At 58.6% G+C, this 24,840-nt stretch overlaps 2 protein-coding genes across 5 annotated transcripts; both read left to right on the top strand.

Moving 5' to 3' along the window:
• Nucleotides 1-920: 920 nt before the first annotated feature.
• ALDH3B1 (aldehyde dehydrogenase 3 family member B1) lies at nt 921-18,241 on the top strand. Of its 2 annotated transcripts, none has more exons than XM_010956746.3 (10): nt 921-1,056; nt 6,400-6,562; nt 9,483-9,593; nt 9,707-9,827; nt 10,071-10,156; nt 10,528-10,609; nt 11,921-12,307; nt 13,019-13,185; nt 15,722-15,821; nt 17,540-18,241. In XM_010956746.3, exons 2-10 carry the CDS (start codon nt 6,401-6,403, stop codon nt 17,728-17,730), a joined length of 1,407 nt encoding a protein of 468 aa, XP_010955048.1. In that variant the 5' UTR covers nt 921-1,056; nt 6,400; the 3' UTR covers nt 17,731-18,241. The 2 variants fall into 2 exon arrangements, with proteins under 2 accessions (XP_010955048.1, XP_010955047.1); XM_010956745.3 differs by lacking the exon at nt 921-1,056 and adding an exon at nt 2,022-2,157.
• Nucleotides 18,242-19,301: 1,060 nt separating this feature from the next.
• On the top strand, nt 19,302-22,972 carry NDUFS8 (NADH:ubiquinone oxidoreductase core subunit S8). Of its 3 annotated transcripts, none has more exons than XM_074371621.1 (7): nt 19,302-19,399; nt 20,336-20,393; nt 20,479-20,529; nt 21,071-21,160; nt 21,255-21,427; nt 22,563-22,691; nt 22,781-22,972. In XM_074371621.1, the coding sequence occupies exons 2-7, from the start codon at nt 20,336-20,338 to the stop codon at nt 22,910-22,912; spliced, it is 633 nt and encodes a 210-aa protein (XP_074227722.1). In that variant the 5' UTR covers nt 19,302-19,399; the 3' UTR covers nt 22,913-22,972. The 3 variants fall into 3 exon arrangements, with proteins under 3 accessions (XP_074227722.1, XP_074227724.1, XP_074227723.1); XM_074371622.1 differs by lacking the exon at nt 19,302-19,399 and adding an exon at nt 19,406-19,613; XM_074371623.1 differs by lacking the exons at nt 20,336-20,393; nt 20,479-20,529 and having other exon boundaries at nt 19,321-19,399.
• The last annotated feature ends 1,868 nt before the right edge of the window (nt 22,973-24,840 follow it).

The following is a 24,840-nucleotide window of genomic DNA, read 5'->3' as shown; positions in this document are numbered from 1 at the left end:
TTACATCCACCCCCACCCACTGTTATCAAATGATCTCTATAATAGGTTCTATTTTTTGTTCTCACCATGAAAAGAATAGATGTTCCTTGCAGAAAAGCAAACAGGAGAGATACATACTGCTTCTGATTTGAACACCCTGAAACAGCTCCGGGGTCTCGTGAGGTGTCACCCCTGCGTTATATCCCAAATAGCACACAGGGGCCACTGTTCATTCATCGAACACCAATTCCCTGGCATTGAGGCCAGTATTTACACTTTTTAAAGCTAAAAACCAAGGAAGAGGAGGGTACAGCTCTGTGGTAGAGTGCATGCCTAGCATGCATGTGTTCCTGGGTTCAATCCCCAGCACTAAGTAACAAAACTAAAAACAAAGGGGATGATGATCATCACCAGCTGTCGGGGGGTCCCCAGAGCTGGCTCTAAGAGTGACTCCTGGTGGTACCCTCCCAACATCCTCCATCCATCCCCAGCTCTCTGGGACAAGGATGTAACCTCCCAGGCCCCACTGAGCCCCTGTAGCTTGGAAGATCAACAAGGAGCATCCAACCCAGAGAGGGGAGAGGCTGCCCCTGTTCTTCCCCAAGGGCCAGTGCCCCCCAGGGTTAGGACCCCTGGGTCAGGACAGTCCTCTTTGGGGACTTCCCAGGCTATTCCTGAATTCATGACAAGCTCAGAGGATTTCCCAGCCAGGGAGGGGCCCCTCAGGATCCTGCAGTACCCCTCCCAACCACTAGTACCTCCTTAGGTGGGTCCCTGATTTGCTGTGTGGCCTTAGATCAGTGGCTGCCCCTCTCTGGGCCTGGTGCCTGGTTGACGGCTGCCAGGCTCAGCTCCAGCCCGGCCCCGCCTGAAGCTGGCTCTGCCTCTGCCTGGCTCAGCTCCAGACAGCAGGGCAGGGCTGTCACATGCTGAGCCACGTGACAGGCAGCGGCTGGGGGCTCCATCCCACAGAGAGGACGGGGGCCTCTGCAGCCTCTTACCCCTGCCCCAACTGGCTGAAGCCTCCAGGGGCTACCAGAGCGGGTGTGGGCCAGGAGACCTCCCCTGCCCTCCCAGGTAGGCAGGGGCAGCGGGGAGGGCGAGGGCGGTGAGCAGCATCTCCCAGGTGCCCAGTCGGCTCAGAGGCCCTAGGCCGGGATCCCGGGCAGACAGGGCACCAAGATGGGGGGAACAGCAGCAGGCCCAGGGCAACAGGCGTGGAGCAATGGCACAAAGGATATTCCTGTCCCCACACCTGTAACCTAATCGTCTGCTTGTGTGACACCAGACATTGCTCTGGGATCATCCCCCTTTGTGCTGCTCTGACAGGTGTGCCCAGGATGGGGGCTGGGGTGAGGTAGAGGAGCAGGAACACAGGACACTTATCACGTTGGCTGTCCTAGAAGGCAGAGGGTGGCATCCTTCCCCAGGAGGTGAGAGGTGACATCTGGGGATGGACACAGCCCCTGTTCTGGAGTGACAACCTTCTGGGGTGGGTCCCAGCTTGCCACTCATGCCATGTGTGGTCAGGTCCTGTCCCCTCTCTGGACTTCTGTTTCCTCATTGTAAAATGCCAGGTTGCAGGGATGACAGGCGCTGTGAGTGGGGTGCTGGATGGGGCGGGGTTGATGGACACGGACATGCAGGGGGCAGGGAAATGAAGCCTGCAGTGGGCCTGGGCCCTGAGATTGTACTTCTGGACTCCAGCGGTCTTTAGATATGACTTTTTCATCTTGCAGATGGGAAACTGAGGCTCAGAGGGGCTGAGGGAGGGAGGGGGTCAGGCTTTTCATGCTACTCCAGGCCACTCCCCACACCCCACCCCATCTCCCCAGGCCACTGCCCTGGGCTCTCCAGCTCCTCCAGCTGGGCCTGGGCCCCTTCCCATCAGGCCTCAGGATGGACCCCTCTCAGCTCAGAGCTCCCTGGAGACGCACTGTGTGGCCCTGGCCTGGTGCTGGCTCTCTCTCTGTGGTCCAGGAAAGGCTCTAGAGGCCCCTGAGGGAAGTGGCAGTGAGATCCCAGCCTCCCGCCAGCCCAGAGTCAAAGTCTGGCACCAGGCCAAGGAAGCCCCACCCAGGGGCCGGCCCGGTCTTGGACGTTTCATTAAGAAGGGCGGCAGCGAGGCCGGGCAGAGCAGGGACGACCAGGAGGAAGGGCATCTTGGCAGGGTCTCAGGTACGGTGCTCTGCAGAAGCTGGGGATGGAGCAGGGAGCAGTCAGGGCCAGGGGTTGGCTCGGGGACTCCATGCTGTCGTCAGTCCAGGCAGGCCTGGCCACTCGTGGCCACGCGCAGAGAGTAGCTTTGTCTTCAAGGAGCTTCTCTGCCCGCCTGGGGAGAAAGGGGAAGGAAGAAGGGACTTTTCTTTGCCCCAAGCTAAGAAAGCAGAAGAGGGATGGGCCAAGGAGAGGCCTGGGGGGTCCCTGTGGCCAGCCAGCACCCTTATTTCATCTGAGCTGGGTTGTCGTCCCTCCTCTCCCTGAGGTTACTGTACATCCTTTACGGGAGCCACGGGCTCCAGCTGAGGGCCCAGCCGGCCCAGGAGGGAAGGCACCCTCATCCCTGGCGGTGGGGGCTGTCAAGAATCCCCTAGTAGGACCACTTATTTCCTGGGGACCCGCCACACATGCCCACTGCTGGTGCGCGAGTACACAGCAGGTGATTCCAAGCGACTGTGTTCTTGGTCGTGGACTCTGCCAGGGTCCAGGAAGGAGGGACTAGCCAGACCCGCCCTGCCTCATGGAGGAACTGATATCAGAGGTACTTTGCTGGCATCAGGGAGCCAGTGACACAGACTTTCCATGTGGTTGGCTCAGTTCACAGGCCAAGGGTTGGTCCCCAGCTCCCCACAACCCCCATGGAAGAGAGGGAGCTGCTGCTGGGAGTTGGGGAGACCTTGTGGAAGTCCAGAGCAAGGCTACACGGTGGTGGGGAGGGCAGAGTGGGGAGGTCAGATTAGAGACCCTAAGATATTGGGACCTGTGGGGCCTTCGATGTGGCCCTATGACCTCCATCTCCTGACGACCTGATGCAGGGCCCCTGGGCCCTCAGACCACCATGTTCACCTCTGTTACTTTTGCCAGCTCTGCATCCCTGCCCCTACCTGGGTCGCAAGGTGATGTCTCCGCCTCCCTGGTGTCCACATTGGGCAAAGGTCTCCCGGGGCTCCCACCCCAGCGTCTCCTCCCCGAGACCCCCCTGGCACAGCCGTCCTTCACAGTCTTGTCTGAATAACTGGTTCGGAGCCCGCGTCACTGAGCCCTCATAGGTCTCGGCCTTGCGCCAAGCATTGGACACCTGAGTTCTCCCCACAGCACGACAGGGTAGCTCCAGATACCACCCCCATTTCACAGATGGGAAAAGTGAGCCACAGAGAGGCCAAGCAACCTGCCCACGGTCTCCCAGCTAATAAGCAGAGCTGTTGGGATTCAGACCTAGGTCTTTGGGCCCCCCACACATCATACTGGTTGCGTGCTCTTAGAAGGTGGGTGGTACAGGTGGGGAAACCGAGGCAGAAAGAATGAGAGAGTGAGCAGAGGTTGGGGGTGGGAGAAGAGCTGGGGCCTGTATCATCAGGTAGCTCGTCAGCAGGACCGGCCGGGGTGCAGAGGGCGGGGGCTCAGACAGCAGCTGATTCCTGATGATGCTTTGGAGCCAGCGGACCCAAGTGCCCATCCCGTGTGTCACTCTCCTCTGTTCCACACGACCCGGGCCTGGCTGCCTTCCATGCATCCGCATCAGTCCCGGCTGGCACGGTGCCCGGCACAGCACACTGGCCATCATCATCTTCATTATTCGTATTAGAGAATCCCCAGGCTCATGGCCTTGAGGGAAGGTGGCCGGTCCTAGGGGCCAGGGGAAACAGGCCCCTCCCTTGTCACGTCAAGTGACTTAGCGGCTCCTGGGGAGGTGGACGCAGGACCCCCAGACCAACCCGACACAGGAACCCCCTCATCTGTGTGTCCACAGTGGCTGCCCAGCTCCCTTGAGTTCACAGGCCCAGGGCCCCTCCGGACCCCCCAGCGGAAGGCCACCTTGGCTCCTCTGCTTACTTGGGTAGAGTCCAGCTCCCTGACCCCCAGCGGGTATCCCTTGGGGCCTTGGTCTAGAGTGACCACACTGCAGGGGGCGATATTGTGTGATTTGGCCTCAGTGTTGCCAGGAGAGGCTGCTGGAATATTCCAACCAGAACTCCACCCCCGCAGAGCTCCTCACCCCTCACTGTGCCCAGAAGTGCACCATTCAAGTTACATGCCTTACATTTTTGTGGGTTCCGCAGAGACTGTTCAGAAAGTGCAAAGAACCTTGGGGAGGCGGGAGGGGGCGGTGTTGTTTGCCCTCAGCACCCAACAGCAGAGGTCTGGAGGGGAGAGGGGACTGAGGGAGGGAAGAGGGATAAATATTTGTTGAGTACTTGGTAAAAATAACCACAGCTGACCGTTACTGAGCTCTTATTGTGTGTACAATGGCTAATGCGTCACGCAGTACCATGTCATTTAATCCTTGGAACGACACCAAGTGCTACTAGCATCGCCACTTTCCAGGCAAGGAAGCTGAGCAGAGAGAAGGTGAATAACCTGCCCAAGGCCACACAGTCAGAAGAGGCAGAGAAGAGGGTCAAGCTCAGATGGTGGCTCTAGAAGCAGGCAGGGCTCTTGGCTCCTGCGTCTCAACACTGGCCAGTATCCTTCCTCCCCAGAGCGGGGGTCGAGCCTGGGGCTGCAAGGGGCTTTGACAATGTCCTCCTTTGGCTACACTGTCACCCTGTCTGGGGGACATGATGTCCGCCCTGTGCCCAAGACAACTGCCCAGTTTCTCCTGATCAGAGCAGGAGGTCTGTGGGATCAGCTTGGCCCCCATCATGCTTATGGGGACGGTGCAGGGCTCCAGCCAGGCTCTCGGCACAGAGAGCCCATCGGCCTGGGACATCCTGTTGGCTGGAGCAGCTTGGTCCTCAGTGCCGTGGAGCCCTCCAGAGATCTCAGGGCCATGGTGGCAGTAGCCATTTAACAGTAGCTGGCTGTCTTAGGTGCACTGATGCCCAGCCCTGGGCTCAGAACTGGGTGGCATGGTCTCATGCTTTTTAAAAAATTTTTTATTTATATGTTTTTCTTGAAAAAAAAGATTTTTTAATGGAAGTACTGAGGATTGAACCTAGGACCATCGTGCATGCTAAGCACACACTCTACCACTGAGCTATACCCAAGCCCCAACTCCCACCATGGTCTCATTCTCGATAAACATTCTATCAGCTGGTAGGTGGAAGAGCGACCCTAACGGATGAGAAGATCAGTGCACTAAGACCCAAATTATGAGTTAAGTAGGCAAAGAGGGACCCTACTCCCCAGTCTAGTGGGAGAGGAAAGAGAAGGACAAGGCCAGGGAGGTGGACAAAGTGAAACCCAGTATTTATCACAAGATATGACACAGTACGATGGGGAGCAGAGCCAAGGGGCCCCTGTGAGAATGTGTGAGGGAGTAATCAGGGTGGGCTGCCTGAAGGAGGCATCAGCCAAGGAGAGACCTGAAGGGAAGGAGTCAGAGGAGGAGGGAAGGGTCTCCATGGGTCCTTGGCACCAGGCCAAGGAGTGAGTTTGTCAGAGTGCAGCCTCTGATGAGCTTCAAGTAAACAGGCAGGGGTCCGGGGGAACATCAGGGCCTCTATCCTGCCTGCCAGCCCTGGATTCTGACAGCGTGGAGGTCTGACTGCCCCCTCCACCCCTCACCCACAACCGTTCCCTGCTTCTCCAACGCTGTGGCCGGTGGGGCTGGGGCGGGCAGCAGGGCCTCTGGGAGGCTGGCGTTCTTCTTTCCCTGTCTTTCTGGGGAGCTGGGGCACAGGGAGAGCCCTCTGAGCCACCACCACCAGCCTGGCCTTCCTGTGCAGGGCCCCAGGCTCAGGGCCCTGGGAGACAGAGCATTCTGTGTCTGGAATGCCCCAAAGCGGTGGCTGCCGTGGTGGCTGGGGGACTGTCCCTCCACTTGTCGAACTCCCCCTGGTCACTCCGCTCAGGCCTGCCCAGGGAAGGGCTGTCTGTCTCCAGGAGGGGCATTGGAGTAGGGTGGGGGCCATGGCTTAGGGCTAATTTCTGTGTGGCCGGTAAAAGTGTGACCGCCTGGCTGCCTACCCACTCTCAGGGGCCATGGAGTAGCTGTCCCTAAGCCCATACCCAGTCCCGTGGCTGCCTTGGGGTCCAGGGCCCTCCTGCCCACTGGCTAAGAAGAGTGTTCTGTAGGTCTGTCAGTGGGCATCTAAGTGTGTCCCATGTGTGTGTGTGTCTGGGTGGGGCAGCCCTGGTCCCTGAGGTTACATGTGAGTCCCTGTGGGGGTGTCTGTGGGCCCACACGGGTGCAGGCAGGGGTGGGGGTGGGGCCATGGAGCTGGGGGCATCCCAGCCCACCCTTCTCCCGCCCTGCAGGATGGACCCCTTCACGGACACACTGCAGCGGCTGCGGGAAGCCTTTGGCTCGGGGCGGACGCGGCCGGCCGAGTTCCGGGCTGCCCAGCTGAAGGGCCTGGGCCGCTTCCTGCGAGAGAACAAGCAGCTTCTGCAGGAGGCGCTGGCGCAGGACCTGCACAAGGTGGGTGGGGAGGCAGGCAGGGTGGGAGGAGGAGGGCAGAGGTGGGGAGGCTGGGACAGGGGAGATGGGGTCAGCTACATCCTCCATGGAGGGGAACTGAAGTCCATCAAACCCACGTCCTTTCCTGCGCCATAACCCACTCTTCTGCTTTCACCCATTCACGCATTTCCTCATTCATTCCACAACTATTTTTTGAGCACCTACTATGGGCTAAGTACTATTCTAGGTTCTGGGATACAACAAATCAAAGTCTCTGTGCCCAGGGAGCTAGCCTTCTGGGGAGAGGCACAATTCGACGGTAAATATATAATTACAGAGCATGTTGGGTGGTAATAAATGCTGTGGAGAGACACTCCTGGTGTGAAGGTGGTGAGAGAGGGCCAGGATCAGGGTGCTTTATGTGTGGGGATCAGGAAAAGTTTCTTTGAGATGCTGGCATTTGAGCAGAGACATGAAGAAGGAGGGCAAAGGAGACAATGGGGAAAATGGCAGCAGGCACAGAATGTGCAAAGGCCCAGAGGCAGGAGGTGCTTGGCATGTTTGTGCTTGAGGAGCAGCAAGGAGGCCAGTGTGGCTGGAGGGGAGTTGAGGAGGCAGAGATAAACAAAAGTTGTGGTCCAGGGAGGTGAAGCACACCACTAGGGTTTCATGTGTGTGGAGGACTTCCGCTTTACTAGGTACTGTGGGCATCATGGCCTCTGTCCAAACCCTGGAGGCCTGGGGGCTCAGCCCCTCCCATTTCCAGCAGCAGCTATGGCAGGACCCCAAGAAATACACTTCTTTCCCCTGCCCTTCCAGTGGGCCTGCTTGCTCCACCCAGGTCCTGACAGAGCTGCTGGCACTGGCAGGCCCGGGAGTCCCTCTGCAACCAATTTGGGATCCATCTGATTTGCAGGTCCCCTACAAGTGTCCACCTGTCCCGAGAGCAGTCATGGACTTTGAGATTAGTGTCTCATGGCCTCTGGGGTCACGGATCAGGGAACCCCATTCTATGGGGACAGCAAAAGCTGCCTACAAGGACTTGTCCTGAGGACATGGTCTCCTACTGACACCTACTCCCTTTCTCAGCATCCTCAAACCTTCAATTTACCACCACACTCCAGGACTGTAGCTCCAGGGGAGACCAGCCTCCCTCATCAGCCGTTTCTGGAATCATCTGTTGTCCCTTTATGAAACCAGGATGCCAGACCATACTCTCCCTGGCTCTCCCGCACCTAAGGGGCCTGGATTTGCCTCCCTGTGGGGAGTGCCCATTCACTGGGCTTGGTCCAGGACAAAGGAGGCTCACACCCCCTACCCCTGCTCTCGTTGGGCTCCCTGGGGACTGGCACCCCCAGTGAGCCTCTGTCCCACCCAGCAGCTGGCCTGGTTTGCTGGCCTCTATGACATCTGACCCCACTGTTTATCTGGTCCATTTTCTCCCTCCGGCTCAGGTTCCACCTCCTGCCTCCCAACCCTCAAAGAGCCAGGAGGCTGGGCCCCACAAAGGGAGCAGCAGCCCAGAAAATCCAATCCAGTCCCTCTCTCTGCTCTGGTCCCTCCCTCTGGTCTCAGCAACTGCCCTGCCTGACAGGCAAGAGCCCTGTCACTTAACCCCCACCAGCCCTTCCAGGTGGCAGTGGTCACACCCAGTCACCCCCAGAGGAGTCTCAGAGAGGGCACATTCTTGTCTCTGGGTACACAGCCCTGGCTCAAAACAGCCTACTCTTCTAAACTCATGGCATTCAGTGGGGTCCAGATCGTCCCTTAACCAGGCCTAAACCTCACTCAGGTCACAGGAGACCTGGCTGGGCAGGAGTGTAGGCTGTGGACACAGGCACAGTAGAAGGCAAGCCCGGAGCAGGCTCAGCTCCTAGAGGCGCTAGTGGCTGTGGCTTCTTCCCCCAAGGTCCCCAGGCCCTCCCCAGCCAGGGCTCAGCTTGGGCAACCTGGGCCCATCGTCCTCTCCTCTAGCAGGAAGAGCTTGCACTATAATGACTGGGTCTCAGGCATCAGGACAGCCTGGCCCTGGTGTCTCAGGCCATGGGCCTCCAGCTGCCTGCAGTTCACAGGCTGGGTCTCTCCTCCCTCGTGGGGGCGTGGGGGCGGGGCCAGCATGCTGGTCAGGCCGTCAGAGATCAGGACAGTGTCCCTATTGATTTTTGCCTCTTTCTCATTCCTGCCCTTGAAATCTGCCCTGGTTCCCAAGGCTATGGGAATTGATGGCATTTACCCAGTGACACCTGTCCTCAGTGTCCCCAACAGACTGATAGCCACACAGCAGGCCACAGAAGGCCACACAGACAGTCCTGTTAAAACTTAAGTTAGATCCTGTCCCTGCTCTGCTCAACAGTCCTCACCCTGGCTGCTGGGCCTCATCACTTCACCCACTCTTCTCTGTGTTAATCAGGAACATAGCAAGACTGCATCCACCTCAGGGCCTTTGCACATGCCATTCCATCTGCCCTGAATATTCTGCCTCCAAGTATCCACGGGCTCTCTCCCTCTGTTTCTTCACTGCTCAAATGTCACCCCATCCCAGATGCTGGCACTGACCATCTTGTATAAAATGGAGCAAAGACACACATATGTGCACACATGCATAAACACGTGTGCTCACACACATGCACACACACACTCCAGCAGTCTCTATTCCCCTTAGTCTGTTTCATCTTCCCACTGCACTCGTCACGTCCCAATCCAGTAGTCAGTGTTCTCACTATCATGTTAACTGTCCCCTCTACATCAGCTCCACGGGGCAGGTTTTCTGTCCCAGCCCAAGAATGGCACCTGCGCACTGGAAGCACTCAGTAAACGTGGAGTGAATGAATGAGTGAATAAGACAGGCCTTGCCTGGAGGAGGCTATGCTTTCCCCAGGGCTGTGCCATGTGCTGAGCCTGGGTCTCTGAGCCCTGCCCTGCCCGTCCGCCTCCCCTGCAGTCAGTCTTCGAGTCTGAGGTATCTGAGATCAGCATCAGCCAGAGCGAGATTGACTCGGCCCTTAGGAACCTGCGGGCCTGGATGAAGGATGAGAAAGTGTCCAAGAACCTGGTAAGCAGGCCTGGGGCTCAGGGCAGCAGGCAGCCTCTCTGGGTGGCGGGTGGCGCTGAGTGGCTGGGGGTCTTGTCACCTCACCGTTCACCACCGCACTGGCCCCGGCCCAGGCCACGCAGCTGGACTCGGCCTTCATCCGAAAGGAGCCCTTTGGCCTGGTGCTTATTGTCGCCCCCTGGAACTACCCCGTGAACCTGATCCTGGTGCCGCTGGTGGGCGCCCTCGCCGCAGGTGAGAGGGAGCCTCCACCTTTCCACCCCTGCCTGTCCCCCTAGCCTCGAGGGCTCACAGCCGCCCAGAGCCGGGGAGCACGGGTGAGAAGGCCTGGCTCCCATCTGGCCCACTGCCCCTGGGCTGTGTGGCCTTGGGGCCTGAAGGTGGAGTGAGGCTAGCACCTGCTCTGCAGGTGTGAGGACTGGGTGGAGATGGTACTAGCTACACCTGTCCCAGCTCTCGCCCCACCTGGTCCTGCAGGGAACTGCGTGGTGCTGAAGCCCTCGGAAGTCAGCAAGAGCACAGAGAAGGTCCTGGCCGAGGTGCTGCCCCGATACCTGGACCAGGTGAGCAGGGCCAGGCAGGGCCAGGCAGGCCCCCTGGGCCAGGCAGCCCTTCGCATGGTCCTTCGAGCAGGACCTGAGTTCCAACCTCAGTCCTGCCTCCTCTGGGTTGTGTGGCCTTGGCCAGGTCACCGCCCCTCTCAGCCTGTTTCCCTCTGAGTAAAACAGAGGAGTGGAGCCTGTTCCCAGGGGGCCCCTGTCTGTCTCTGGCCAGCCCTCCAGGCCCAGCCCTGAACTCAGCCCCAAACCCAACCCCATTCCCCACCTCTGCCCATACAACCTGGAGGCCTGGCAGGCAGACAGGCAGGCAGGCCGCACGCTGGGTTCTCAGGCTGGGGTCCAGAGGGAGCCCTCCCCTGCCATCTACCTTGCAGAGCTGCTTTGCCGTGGTGCTGGGCGGGCCCCAGGAGATGGGGCAGCTGCTGGAGCACAAGTTCGACTACATCTTCTTCACAGGTGAGGAGCCGGCTGCGGGTGACTGGTTTTGGGGGGCATGTGGGATGCGAGGGGTGAGAGGCCTGAGCCAAGCCCCGCCTTCAGGGGTCTTGTCCCCAACTCTGAGAAAGGCCACCAGCCAGCCAGCCAGCCAAGGGGGACACCAGGCAGTGCTCTCAGGACCCAGGGCCAGCACCCTCCACTCTTCTCAAGCAGCCTGGGTAGCAGCCCCGGTTCCCTGGGGACCCTCGGGAAGGCTAGGTTCCATCCCACCAATCACAATCTCACATGTCATAGCATCTGCCCTTGCTGAGTCCACACTGTGCCAGGACCTCATTCGCCACCCCACTGCCCCACAACCCTATACACAATCCCACAGCCCTTCCGGAAGGCTGCACAGATGGGAGTTCGGAAGCTCAAGTGACAGAGACGTAGTGCCCACCCCTTTAGCCAGGATTGGGGCAGGCTGGATTTCGCTCCCAGGCCCTTGGTCAGAAGGGGTCTCAGAGGTCACCTGCCATCACCCTGGCATGTGCCCATGTGGCCCAGACACCACCTAGCTTTAAGTGACCAGGATGGAGTTTCCAGAGGAGATGAAAGGGTGGAGGAGGCAGACGGCCACTCTACCTGGCCAGGCCCTCGAGGGGAGAGGAGCAGAGACGGCAGACAGCAGCGCTAAGCCCTTCTGTTGACCTGTCTCCTGCGTGGCACACCTCGTCCACGTCAGAGCAGGGGACATGCCATCTCTGCCTTTCTCCTCCCCAGACCCTGCCGTGAACCCAGCACAAGGCCTGCTGGCCGCCACCTTGGCCAGCAGGGAAGGCGACTGTAGGATCAGAGGGGCAGGGTCCTCAGCAGGTGGCAGGGCTGCAAGATTATGTCAGCAAGAGAGATCCAAATGTCACCCAGCCAGAGAGGGACTCTGGCCTTGGGCGATAGGAGTCGCCATCAGAGGCGAGTGGAGGGGAGGAGTACTGAGGGGCATGTTAGAAAGAGTCGCCTGCAGGCCTGAGCCCTGATTAGAAGCCGGAAGACAGGGTAGGAGGCTGGGGCTCCTGGGTCTCCAGCCAGGCGGTCAGGAGAGGGAGCCGGGGCCTGGCCTGCAGCTGTGTGCAGGGCTCCGCGGGATCCTCTCTGTGTGGGGCTGGTCTTGGGGGATGACACGTGGAAGGTCCTGGTGCAGCAGCAATTAGCCAGGAGAGGCCAGGTGAGGGTGACGCCCACCTGGTGGGCAGGGAGTGAACCCCCCTGGAGAGGCCCCAGCCCCAACCCTGAGGCCATCCCCCCTGATTCAAGTGACCTAGGCCCACTCTGGTTTCCTTCCACACCCAGGGAGCCCTCAAGTCGGCAAGACCGTCATGGCTGCTGCCGCCAAGCACCTGACGCCCATCACGCTGGAGCTGGGGGGCAAGAACCCCTGCTATGTGGATGACAACTGCGACCCCCAGACCGTAGCCAACCGCGTGGCCTGGTTCCGCTATTTCAACACTGGCCAGACCTGCGTAGCCCCCGACTACGTCCTGTGCAGCCCTGAAATGCAGGCGAGGCTGCTGCCCGCCCTGCAGAGCTCCATCACCCGTTTCTATGGCGAAGACCCCCAGAACTCCCCTGATCTGGGCCGCATCATCAACCACAAACATTTCCAGCGGCTCCGGGGCCTGCTGAGCTGTGGCCGCGTGGCCATCGGTGGCCAGAGTGATGAGAGCGAGCGCTACATCGGTGAGTCCCGCCCTCCCTGCCACTGTGTCCCCCACCCCAGCTCAGGCCCCTCCACGCTGGAGGCCACAGCCGGGCTTTGAGTCTGGGCCCCACCTGAAGCCTTGGGCCCTGAGGCTCCCTCGACCCCACTGCTGGAGCCCAGCCTGATCCACGGCTCCGGTGCCACAATTCCATGACACTCGTGTTCCGTGTTGCTGTGGTCTGAGCCTGTGACCCGACTCCACACTCTGGCCCAGGCTCTGGATTCTCCAAGCTCAGACCCCAGGGTTCCCAGTTCCCGAGAGCTCACATTCCAATCTTCCACCCATGATCTGCTGCTCCACGGGGCCATGACCCCGGTCCTGTGAGCCCACAATTCCCGGTTCTGAACTCCAACAGCCTGTGCTGAGCATCCTCTACACTGTGAGCAAAGCAGCCCCAGCCTCCCAGGCTGAACGGCTCAGAGGATGATGCTGCTGCCTGACGGGCTGGGACCTGGGACCTCAGACCCCAGGGGTCCAAGATCTGGTCACCCTCTGACTGTAAGACCGAGGCTGAGTGGTTCTTGGGGCCCCACAGACCCTGGTCAGGCTGGGGAACTCTTCACGGTCACTTCTCAGGGCTGTGGGGAGGCTCTCCTCCCTAGAACATCCCCGAGCCTGGAGCCCTGGGTCCCTGGGCCCTGTCTGAAGCCCCACCCCTGGGGCTGAGCCATCCCCTGTGCCCGGGCAGCCCCCACAGTGCTGGTAGACGTGCAGGAGACAGAGCCAGTGATGCAGGAGGAGATCTTCGGGCCCATCCTGCCCATCATGAACGTGAGGGGCCTGGACGAGGCCATCGACTTCATCAACCGTCGGGAGAAGCCCCTGGCCCTGTACGCCTTCTCCAACAGCAACCAGGTGGGCTGGACAGAGGTGGTGGCAGGTGCCAGCAGTGGATGGTGGAGTCAGGTCAGCAGAGGGGAAGGTGGCTTCAAGACCTCCAGGGCCAGAGTGGACCAAAGGGCCTGGCAGGAGGATAGGGGGTCCATGTCCTTTGGGGGCAGTCACAGAGTTCTAGGTGGCACTCCTGGCTCTGTCCCTCTTCTTTCTCCTAGGAACAGCAGGGCCTCCCCTCCAATTGAGGCCACATTCTCCTGGGCCTTTAGTGGGCAGCTCCCCAGGTCTTCTCTGGGGTCCAGCGTCCCCCATATGTCAGCCCCTGTCTCCATTCTTCCTCATCGTCTCGGCCTAGTGCTGCAATGTCCCCTTTCAGTGTCTGGCTCATGGAAGGCACACACAGGTGGGACGCAATGACTAGGGGAGAATGAATGACTGGAACATGCAGGCACAAGAATGAGCCCTGGTCCCCAACCCCTCCCTGGGGGCCCCTGCCCTACTCAAGCCCCTTGGGGGCAGCCTGGGAGACTCACAGGCAGGCGCACTGGCAGGCGTCCCCAGCTCAGGACACCCTCCCCCTCACCCACACTCGAGATCCCTCAGAGCCTGGACAATGCTGTTTTTAAATAAATGTTTTATTTCTGAATAATTTTAGATTTATAGAAAGGTTGCAAAGATAGTCCAGGGAGTTCCCATATACCCGTTTCCCCCACTTAGGGGCCTTTATGTTGGTCAAAACTAGGAAACTGACATTGGTACATTACTGTTAACCACACTCCAGACTTGATCTGGATTTCGCCAGCTTTTCTTTCCGCCACTGGATCCAAGCCAGAGTCCCACGAAGCAGTTAGTTGTCATGGTTTCTCTGGTCTTCTGGTGATCTCTCAGTTTGAGGAGTGCTGGCCAGCTCTGCTGCAGAATGTCCCCGGGCTCAGTGGTCTGCTGTTCCTCTCACAGCACAGGGCCGAGGGCCCGTCTATGCCCACACATCAGGGGTCCATGAGATCCCAAGATCACTGATGAAGTTGACCTTCGTCACTAGCCAAGGTGATGTCTCGCATGCATCTCCATCAAGGAGTGACGATTTCCCCCTTTCCTTATTCTGTTCCTTGGGAAGAAGTCACTAAGTCCAGCCCACTTTCATGGGAGGGGGTGTACTTAAGCTCTTCCTGCTGAAGGGGGACTATGTACATGTATCACCTGGAATCTGGAGGGCTCTTGATTTACTTTATATCAGCATGGACTCTATCTGCTATATCCTCCAGGTTACAAGCCGGTACCACCTTATTTGTTTCCTTGTCAAGTTGTCCCAGCTTCGGGCATGGGAGCTGCTATGTCCCCAATACCTGCCCATCCTTTTGTCTTATTTTTTATTATTATTATTCTATTTGAAGGAGGGTAATTAGGTTTATTTATTTAATGGAGGTACTGGGGATTGAACCCAGGACCTCGTGCTTGCTAATCACACCCTCTACCACTGAGTTACACCCTCCTACCTTTTGTCTTCTGACCACTGCCTTCCTTTCTGGAAGCTACTTGGGGCTCATGTGGGATTTTCCCTACCTCACCCTAGAATCAGCCATTCCTCCAAGGAGCCCTGGTTTATCCGGATAACGTTAACTTTAGAAAATGCTACACAGGTGTTTTGGAAGGGGAGGGGGTCATCAGCAGAGTGGCTTTCAAGCTTTTTGACTGCCCAGCACTGTTCCCAGGACACAGAGTGACACTTGAGACACACGCCTCATCTCACATGACCTGCCCTGACTCCTCACGAAGCACTGATGCCTCCTACTCCATCTTCTGTTGTCGTTACCGCTGGTCTCAAAGGAATTTCTGAGTCTGCTGGTGGCGGGTCCACTCCACCTACTAGTGGACAAACCCTGACCGAGCTGTAACCTGAGGGTCACACTTTGTAACTAACTACAGCCAAAGTTTTGTGCTCCTTGTTTTGGAGACGACTCTTTAGTGTCTACTAATTTTTTTTCCCTCTCATTCTTCAAATACACCTATAGACTGAAGAGGAAGAGCCTTCATTAAGTCAAGCAAGGGCCAAGTTCATGTTTCTAAAATACAAATCTTAACATCCTCCTGTGCTGCACACCACATGGGCCCCCGGCTGTCTCCCTGTCCCTCGGCCTCCCCACCTGCCCATCACTCTGCCTGAACACCTCCTGCCCTCCCACCTGAGACTCAGCAGACACATCACCTCCCTCCCCTGGGACACCTCCCTGACTACACACACCTCACCCAGCACTCTCCATGTCCCCAGGAGGATGCTGGGTTTCCCGCCTCTCCCTCAGGCCTGAGTCTGTGTCCGCAGAAGCCCTGTGCGGGGCCACACCCAAGATGCTCAAGAAACATGTTTGGGTGGGGAGAGCGTGGCTGGCTGCGACAAAACCATGCCCAACCTGTCCCATCACCCCCTTCAGCTCACACAGTGGGGTGGCCTCAGACCCTGCAGTGGGTCCCGAGGGACACCAGGCAGAGCCCTGGGGACCCGGCAGCTGGTGGGCTTCGTGCTGCTCTACCACAAGCTTCATTGCTGCTTCTCCCCCAGGTGGTCAAGCGGGTCCTGGCACAGACCAGCAGCGGGGGCTTCTGTGGAAACGATGGCTTCATGCACATGACCCTCAGCAGCCTGCCTTTCGGAGGAGTAGGTAGGTGCCGCCTCTCACTGTGACCTGACTGAATAGCACCCCAGCTCCTCTACCCTGCTCCTCTCTGCAGGTCTGAAGTGGACCTTCCGTACCTGTCTCTGTGTTTACATACGTAGGTGGACCTACCAATACATAATTTAGGTTTTTAAAAACATCACTGTGAAGTGATCACTGTCCACTGTGCCACTACGGCTTTTCTCCTCGACAGCAGGCCTGTCAGCCTTGCGTGTCCCCTTTCCTCCACAAGGAAGCCACACGCTGCTCCTCTAACCCCTCCTGTGTCCCCTCCGTCCCATGCTTGGCATGTCACACCCCATGGGGATGGGGGCTGCTGCCAGCTCCCCTGATGCTGACGGAGGCCTGGGCAGAAGAGATGCCCCCTCCCCTAGGCCCCAGCAGCCCCGTTACTGCTGCGAAGTCCTGGCCTCTGAGGCTGGTCCCAGCAAGCCCGATGGCTGTGTGATGTGGGCAGCCACCTCCCCTCTCTGAGCCCAGCTCCTCCTCCTCAGGGGATGAGAGGGCCTGAGACTGGATGTCCCACCACCTGCCAAACTTGGCACCAAAGTAAGTGACTAGCAGGTCCCAGCAAGCTTCCGTTGGGCCTGGATGCCCCCTGGGAAGCAGCCAGGGCCACAGGAGCGCACGGCAGGCTGACATCAATGCCGGGGCAGTGCAGGCCCCAAGGGCTGGGCATCGCTGCTGTTCCCGGTTCTGGAACCCCCTTCCTCCGCCCATCTGGTTGCCTCATCTCCAGTCCCAGCCCCTCCTCCTCAGGGTAGTGTGGGGGTCTATCTGGGGCTAGATCTGATCCTGCTACTCTCCTGACAGAAACCTCCCATAGCTGCCAGGCCCCTGACTCAGTCTCCTGAGGTCAGCCCTTCCTGCTGGGAGTCCTGCCCCAGCCTCCTTTCCCACTTTCCTGTCTGCTGCCCCTGCCACACTGAGCCCTGCCTTCCGTGGTCCTGACACACAGATCACCCCCTCCAAGGCTCTCTGAGTTTTCCCCATACATCCACTTTATCTGGTCAGCTCTACATCCCTCAGGCCTCACTCACTCCAGGAAGCCCTCCCTGATTACCCCTGCTTCCACCAGGCTGGGTCCCCTGGAATTCCCAGTGCAGAAGCTGCCTGGTCCTTGACGGCCTCCCCACCGAGACATTATATACTCCTAACAACACAGCACTTACTGTATCCATGGCTCAGAACACTCGCCCAATCCCCACAACTCTAGGAGGTGGGTGCCACTGTCACCCCATGTCGTAGAGGAGACCAAGATGAAGTCACTTGCCTAAGGTGACACAGCTACTTCAGAGCTAGGATTCAACCCTGAGCAGTGGCCCCGGAATCCACTTTTTTTGTTTTCAAACGGAGGTACTGGGTATTGAACCCAGGACCTCGTGCATGCTAAGCATACACTCCACCACTGAGCTCTAACCTCCCCGACCCCCGAATCCACCCTTGACCACTGCCTACCCATCTTGCCCACCACCTGGCATCCCCAAAATTTATTTGAGTGGGTGCCGGTGCCAGACTCGGGGCTAAGCCCTTTACCCACAGCACCTCGTGGTTAGGCCACTTGACAGATGGGGAGACCAAGGTTTGGTGGGTAAAGTAGCCCACTCAGGCCATCCTGTGTGACTGGCAGAGCTCAGGTCTGTCTGACAGCCCCTCAGCTGGCCACCGGGAACCTGACTGCCATGTTCCCTGCCACTGTACAGGTGCCAGTGGGATGGGTAGCTACCATGGCAAGTTCTCTTTCGACACCTTCTCCCACCACCGTGCCTGCTTGCTGCGCCGCCCTGGGCTGGAGAAGATCTACGCCATCCGCTACCCACCCCACTCTCCACGCAACCTGAGGCTGCTGCTCCTGGCCATGGAGGCCCGCGGGTGCAGCTGCACGCTGCTCTGAGCCCACCTCAGGCGCTGGGGCACCGAGTGTCCTTCCCAGCTCACGTCTATGCGTTCTCCGCTGCCGCAGCCACCTGGTGAAGACCTGGCCCGGGGTCCACGACACAGAAGGAAAAGACCAGCCAGGGCTGTAGCCCAGATCAGTGCCTGCCCTCCTCCCTCCTGGGGTTTCTCTTGTCAGGCCCTCAGCTGCCCATCAGCTAGGATGGGCCGAGTTGCGGAAGTGTGGGAAACAGAGCAATAACCTGCCCCCCCCACCCCGCTCCCCCACTGGCCACCGTGTCCTGGGAGAGGAGGGCAGACGTGAGCACCTCTGAGCTACCCCTCTTTCTGTGGAGGGTGCAGAAGGGGCCCTGGCATCTGGTCCATGCCACATTGTGGACCTCTGTGACCTGGGTCGTCCCTGCCCTCTCTAACCCTGTTTCTCTGGCGGTTGTCCGAAGTAGGTGACTGACAATACCTTCTGGGATCACTGTCAGGATTAAATTTCAGAGCTTAATTGCTGACTGCAAGCTCCAGGCGTCCTGTCTCCTCATTTGGGTGGGGAGGGGCTGCCTCCTTCTTTCTTCCCTCCTCTCCCTCCAGGTCAGGTGATGAGATGCCTGCAGTAGGATCTCCCTTCCCTTCAGCTCAGTCCTCTTAGGAACTCTGGACATGCTCCTGTCCCCCAAGTGGCCGACCCTGGGCCCCTTCCCCTGACCATGTCCCATGCTGGACCCATCCTCTTCCCTGTCCTCCTGCTCATTCTCCTGGGCCCTGATGCCATGGAGTGGTCCCCCATCCATTCAGCCGCCAAAACCAAACTCCCAGACCTCCTGGGGACACTCCCTTCTCACCTTCCAAATCCCATTGTGAGCAATTCCTGATAATTCTATAAGGCCACAGACCTTCCCCGATCCACACACTAGCTCTGCCCAAGGCCATCCATCACTACCCTCTTCCCCCAGGCCCAGCCCTTCTCCTCAGCGTACCCGCTGATTTTCCCAAAGCTCATTGGACCATGCCAGCCCTCAGTTGGCTCCGTCTGGCCCACAAGTCTGGATTGGTAACAGTCCTTGGGAGGCTCTGCCACAGTCCTGCCCGCTTCCCCGCACTCAGCCTATCCTCGTCCGCTTCTAAGGCACATGATGTGTCCTCCTTGGATGAACCTCTGCTTACACGCTGGGCATGTATGCCCTCTGGCCCTTCTTGTTCTCACCAACTCCTTCTCGCTGTCTGCTTGGACATCACCTCCTCCAGGGAGCCGTCCCTGATCACCTTCCACTCCCCCCAACACACAGGCGGCCTCAGAGGCCCTTCTCATTGTCCGCAGTCTCCAGGGTCCCTCTCCCACACAATTCACGGGTCTCCTCCGCCCGGGGTACTCGACCCGACCTGGAGCCACTTCCTTAAACGACGCATCGGATGTCCCGCCTCCAGGGGCTCGTGAATCCATACTTACCAGCCTATCCAATCCAACCCGGCGGCGCTCTACCTCGCTAGCCAATCGGAGAAAAGACTGTTTTGATCCCGCCTCTTTCGGCTGCGCCACCAGCCAATCAGACCACAGCATAAAGGGTACGCGAGGAAAAGGCGAAACCAGCCGGCCCAATGGCAGCGTCCCGGAATGTTAGGCTCCGCCTCTCGGCGGACAGACCGCTCCTCACAGGAAGGAACGGCAGCGCTTCAAGGTGGGTGTTCAAGACTCAGCTGTTAAGGCCCGGCCTGGGCAGGGCAGTGTCGGGGGCGAGTGTGGGGCCCTCGCTGGCCCCGCTGGCTCCGCGCCCGGGCTTCCTCTCGGCCCGCTTGGGACCCGCGGCCTCTGTGTCCTTGAGCGTGCAGCGGTTGGACCGAGAAACCGGCACCTTCCGGGCGCATGCGCCGCCTGCGTCCGTAGGGTCAAAGGTGATGAGGAAGGTCGGGGAGGGTGCAGGATTGGGCGCCTGGCACTGAGGTCAGCGGTCAATAGAGATGAGCCCGCTAGAGGTCACAGGTCACGGGAGGGGCACTCGAGCTCTGGCTGAGTGCCAGGCTCTGAGCTAAACCCATGGCATCTTCGAACTCCCTTCATTCTCGTGACCTCCCATTTCACAGATGAAAGAACAGGCCCTAGGTCACCGGCAGGCTGGGAGACAGTTCCCGAAGGGCCTTGATGCTGAGGAAAGGAATTTGATCTTGAGGGTTATTTAAGCCTTTAAAGAGTTCCAGCAGGGGAGGGCTGAAGGTGTAGAGGGAGGGGTCTGGCCTGGGTTCACTTCTTGGTCCCACCCCCTTCGTGTGTGACTTAGGGCAAATCACTTCACATGACCGACCCAGCTGTGGCTTCTCATCTGTGCCTCCCTCGTGGGGTCGTCATGAGGACAAAGCGGCAGTGCATGTGACCCCAGCACAGTGCCTGGCTCAGTGAGCTCTCAGTAAATGCTGGTGGCGGTTGGCAGTGTTATCTGGGTCAGGTTGGAGGCTTTGAGGGGCTGCAGCTAGGAACAGGAAGGCCGTCTGCCCCTCTGACAGGAATGGGGGTGAGCAGGGGACAAGATAACACAGTGACACTGGGATCAAAGTGCTAGAGTTCCTGGGGGTGTCAGTCTGGGACCCACCTGTGCCTGCCTCCCTTTTCATGCCCACAGATGCGCTGCCTGACCACACCCATGCTGCTTCGGGCCCTGGCCCAGGCTGCACGTGCAGGTAGGACCAAGGGAGCCTTTTCTGGGTATGGGCCCAGCCCCCGGCGTGAGGTCACATCTGCACAGCATAACCCCTCTCCTTGCAGGGCATCCCAGTGGCCGAAGCCTCCACAGCAGCGCGGTTGCAGCCACCTACAGTGAGTCCCGGGGCACCTCCAGCCTCCAGCTTTCTGATCATGGTCCTGCTAGAGGCAGGGGAGAAGGCCTGGGTTCTAGTCCTGGCTTTGCTGGGGCTCCCCTTCTCTGAGCCTCAGTTTCTACTCTGTAAAAAGAGGATAGTGATCAAGACTGAATATGATTCTTGGAGGCACATTCTCATTGCAGGGGGCAGGGGGCCTTCTCTGTGGCTACACAGTGTGACCCAGATCCTCCCTGCATGGGATAAAGAGGGACCTGCCAGGTGTGAGCCTTGGGTGCCTTTTCAACAGGATCCCAGCACCCAAGCCTCTTCCCACCCTCCTCAGCTACTGGCTTGGATGGCCACACAGACGCAGGGAGAAGCAGGCAAGGACTGCTCAGGGCCAGAGGGGTGCTTGCTGAGGCAGGGAACATTTGGTGAATGAACAGGCCCATCTGTTGTGCCTGGGAGGGCCAGGCCTCATGTCTCTGAACTGAATCTCTTGGGGAGGTCCTGTGTGGGGTCCCCAACCATGGCCTCTCTGACCACCTTCCCTGCAGAATATGTGAACATGCGGGAGCCCTCGATGGATATGAAGTCAGTGACCGACCGGGCAGCTCAGACCCTGCTGTGGACCGAGCTCATCCGAGGTAGGCCCTGGGGGGAGAGGGGAGGTAGGCTACTGTGGGTACAGATGTGTTAGGGAGGAGGGGCCCTTGCCAACCATGCCCATGCCGCCCACAGGCCTGGGCATGACCCTGAGCTACCTGTTCCGGGAGCCAGCCACCATCAACTACCCATTTGAGAAGGGCCCACTGAGCCCCCGCTTCCGTGGGGAGCACGCACTACGCCGTTACCCGTCAGGGGAGGAGCGCTGCATCGCCTGCAAGCTTTGCGAGGCTGTCTGCCCTGCCCAGGTGAGCCCCTGGCCCTAACTGATTGCCACCCCAGCCCCTGCCATTGGGAGAGGGAGGCCGTAAGCGTGAAGCAGGGCAGACCTGGGCTCAAACTCTGGGCCCCTGCTGGGTGTGTGTCCCTAGGAAAGTCCCTTTCCCACTCTGAGCCACTTCTCTCCGTGAATGGGAACGATGAGGCCTTGTTGCTAGAGCTCACTCAGAGGCGGTGAGTCAGGGGAGTGAAGCTTCCATCCCTGAGCAGGCCACGTGACACGTGAGGGTCCTGCCTTTGGAGGTCTGGTCAGGGGCATGGAACCCAGGCAGTGAGCCACAAGGTGGCACCCGAAGGTCTCCACTTTTACGTAGACATAGTAGCAGTTTCTGGAGCCCTGCCTGTGTGCCCTTCAAGGGGCTGGACCCAAAGACACACGCCACAGCCGAGGCCCTCACTGCCCCTGGTTGCTGCTCCTTTGAGGCCTGGTGTTTGGTTCTGTCTTTATAGATGAGGACACTGAGGCACAAAGAGATGAGGCTACTAGCCAAAAGTCCTACTGTGAGTGGTGGGCATTACACTCCTGGAGACATCTCAGGGCCTTTGCCACCTCCCTTTGAGCTTCCAGCTGTGGGAGACCCCAGGCCACCCATTCCCCAGCTGGTGCAAGGCTGCACCCAGGAACTGAGAGTTAAGGACGAGTCTCTAGTCTCTGCCCCTCACTTACTGTGTGACTTTGGGCAACCCCTCAACCTCTCTTGAGTCTCAGTTTTCTCATTCATTAAATGGGGATAGCTAGATGTAATCGAGAGGGTTGTTCAACTTACAACCAATAGTAATTGAGCATTTTTTATGGGCTGAGACCCCCTTGGGGCAAGTGCTATGGTGAACAAGGCAGGCAACAGCCCTCCCCTCGTGGAGCTTATTCTTGGGCAGAAGATGCCAGCAGTTAACAAACAAGAGAATGTCAGCTAGGGTGTGCCCTTGGAGGCCAACGAAAGCCGTGCCATGTTAGGAGAGGAGTCAGCAAAGGCATGTGCGGGCTGAGAGTGGATGACAGGGTCCGCTCTGTAGGCCCCCGGGGAACCAGTCCCCCAGGAGTGGGAATCTTGTGCCCAGGGGCTATTGTGGCTGGCAGGTGACAGTACCCTGCCCACCTCCCAGGCCATCACCATCGAGGCTGAGCCACGGGCCGATGGCAGCCGCCGGACCACGCGCTACGACATCGACATGACCAAGTGCATCTACTGTGGCTTCTGCCAGGAGGCCTGCCCCGTGGACGCCATCGTTGAGGTGAGTGGGCCCGGCGGTGGGGGAGGCCGGGGCGGGAGCTCCTCGCAGGGGTCCTGACGGGGCAGCTGCACCTGCTCCCCCACTCACAGGGCCCCAACTTCGAGTTCTCCACGGAGACGCACGAGGAACTGCTGTACAACAAGGAGAAGCTGCTCAACAACGGGGACAAGTGGGAGGCCGAGATCGCCGCCAACATCCAGGCTGACTACCTCTACCGCTGACTTGCCCGGCCGGCCGGCCCATGGCCCCTCCTGCCCAATAAAGAAGCTCTGATTCCCCCACTGCCTCTGTCATGAATCTGCTGTCCAGGTCGGGACCGTCCGCAGTCCAATCACGGCCTGTGGGTCCTTCCATGGGGCCAGGTCCTTGGACAGAGTCGCCCCCCGTACATATTCCCCAAGGCTCACCTGCCAGAGGGCAGCTCAAGTCAGCTGTTCTCAAAATTCTAGGTATCCAAGGGGTGGGGTGGGGGCCTCCCCTCTCCCGAGGGCCTCCCACAACTAAGCCCCTAAGGACATAGAGCCTCAGGCGGAAATATATCAAGCAGCAGAAACTCACAAAGGCCAAGGCATTCTCATTAGGGAACAGGGGGAAGCCTACTCTGGGGGGTGACAGTCATGAGGAGGTGACACAGGCCCTGCTGCCCCTGAGCTGGCTTTGCTTCTCCAGCCACATCCCCTTTCCTCCCCAAGTTCCCTAGACCAGGCTGCTGGCTTGGCTTCTGCTGCTCAGGACTTCCTGCTTGTAGTTTCAGCAAAGTGATGTGGTTCCCTCTAGGGCCGCACACAAGCCCAGTGCCAGTAGAAGAGGCCAAAACAGCCTCCTTTAACTTGGCGCTGAGCAGTGTGAGGGGATTTCAGTGATTCTCAGCAAGGAGGAAACTGGCTCAGAGGGGTGAAGCGACTTGCTCAGGATCACACAACATACATCAGGTGAAAAAACTAACTCAAGTCTGAGATCTCCAGGTTCCCTTTCTCTGTCAATTCCAAAAGTGCTTTTTACAAAACAAATCTCCCAAGATTCTTCTTGGAAAGAAGGAGGAAGGGTGCTCTGTGGACCAGTAAGTGTGGGAAATACTCCAAGTGCCCTTTCCCCTCTGAGACAGGCACTGCATGTTAGCACATTCAAGGCTCGGAGAAGGCCTGCAGCAAAGAAGCCTTTGCCCAGTTCATTCCCAGGGAGCCCCTTTTCTCAGATCACCAGCTGATACCTGGGCTTCCTTCCCAGGCCAGGCTGGATCATCTGATGCAGAGGTAGCCCAGGACCTGTGTGGTCCCCACCACTGGCCAAGGTTTTGGGGCCCCTACAAAATGGCACAGAGGTGAGAAGTGTAGGCCCAAAAAGGAAGACTGGAGGCCAGGAAGTGTCCACAAGTCTAACACTGCTGGTCCTGGTGACTGCCAGAGGCAGGAACTCTCCAAAAACAAGGCAGTTGTAAGAGACAGGCTTTAAAATCCTGTATCACCTCATTTTGCTTTTCCCAGACAACTGGTGTTAGATACTTGACATGGAGCCTTTGTAATCAGGTAAATGGAATACTCAAAGTGGGTGAGACTGCAGCTCCTGAGTTGATTCTTCCCCCTACTAACAGGTCAGGGTGCAGCTCTAACACCATTTTATAACACAACAGTTCCAGTTTCCCCTGACCTGAGGCTCCCACTGGTATTCAGTATGGTTGTGTAGAGGTTCCCCCTTGAAAATAGGCCTCCCTGAAGACACTAATCTTGGCTGTGGCTGTTTTCAGCCCCTAGCTGTGGGGTTCCATTTGCCTGCCCTTCCCTGACCCTTCAGTGGCCCTTCCCCTGTGGGGGTTCAGGGATCATCAGAGTTATGATCCCTGTGTTGCTCTGGTCCCCAGTGGGTACAGTCTTGGCCTGTCCAAAGTGCAGGCAGTGGGTCAGTCATGAGTCCCAGGTTTGGGTTGCTGGGATAGGACCAACTGCGTGGAGCTAGTTAGGAGCAAGGTGACTGGGACACACAACAGGGGAGTGACAGCTGGGCAGAGCATTGCCCAGCCCCTGCTGGGTGCGGGGCCTGTGTCCTGGCCCTGTGTCCTGCCATTGAGGAAAGACGCCCAGAAAGGGGCAGCCACCCACCCAAGGGCACAGACAACTGGGCCTGGAGTCCAGGTTCCTGTCCTGGGTGGTCA

This window comes from Camelus bactrianus, chromosome 10, assembly GCF_048773025.1.
Source record: "Camelus bactrianus isolate YW-2024 breed Bactrian camel chromosome 10, ASM4877302v1, whole genome shotgun sequence".
Lineage (NCBI taxonomy): Eukaryota > Metazoa > Chordata > Mammalia > Artiodactyla > Camelidae > Camelus > Camelus bactrianus.
Note: the sequence above shows the minus strand (reverse complement) of the source record. Positions and strands in the feature narration are given on the sequence as shown.

What these genes read in the sequence shown, in the direction of transcription:
- ALDH3B1 (XM_010956746.3), top strand. Translation starts at nt 6,401, where the DNA reads ATGGACCCCTTCACGGACACACTGCAGCGGCTGCGGGAAGCCTTTGGC. An exon ending in TGGCGCAGGACCTGCACAAG is followed by an intron (nt 6,563 to 9,482) that starts GTGGGTGGGGAG and finishes CCTCCCCTGCAG; the next exon opens with TCAGTCTTCGAGTCTGAGGT. An exon ending in CCTTCTCCAACAGCAACCAG is followed by an intron (nt 13,186 to 15,721) that starts GTGGGCTGGACA and finishes CTTCTCCCCCAG; the next exon opens with GTGGTCAAGCGGGTCCTGGC.
- NDUFS8 (XM_074371621.1), top strand. Translation starts at nt 20,336, where the DNA reads ATGCGCTGCCTGACCACACCCATGCTGCTTCGGGCCCTGGCCCAGGCT. An exon ending in AGGCTGTCTGCCCTGCCCAG is followed by an intron (nt 21,428 to 22,562) that starts GTGAGCCCCTGG and finishes CCCACCTCCCAG; the next exon opens with GCCATCACCATCGAGGCTGA. An exon ending in CCGTGGACGCCATCGTTGAG is followed by an intron (nt 22,692 to 22,780) that starts GTGAGTGGGCCC and finishes CCCCACTCACAG; the next exon opens with GGCCCCAACTTCGAGTTCTC.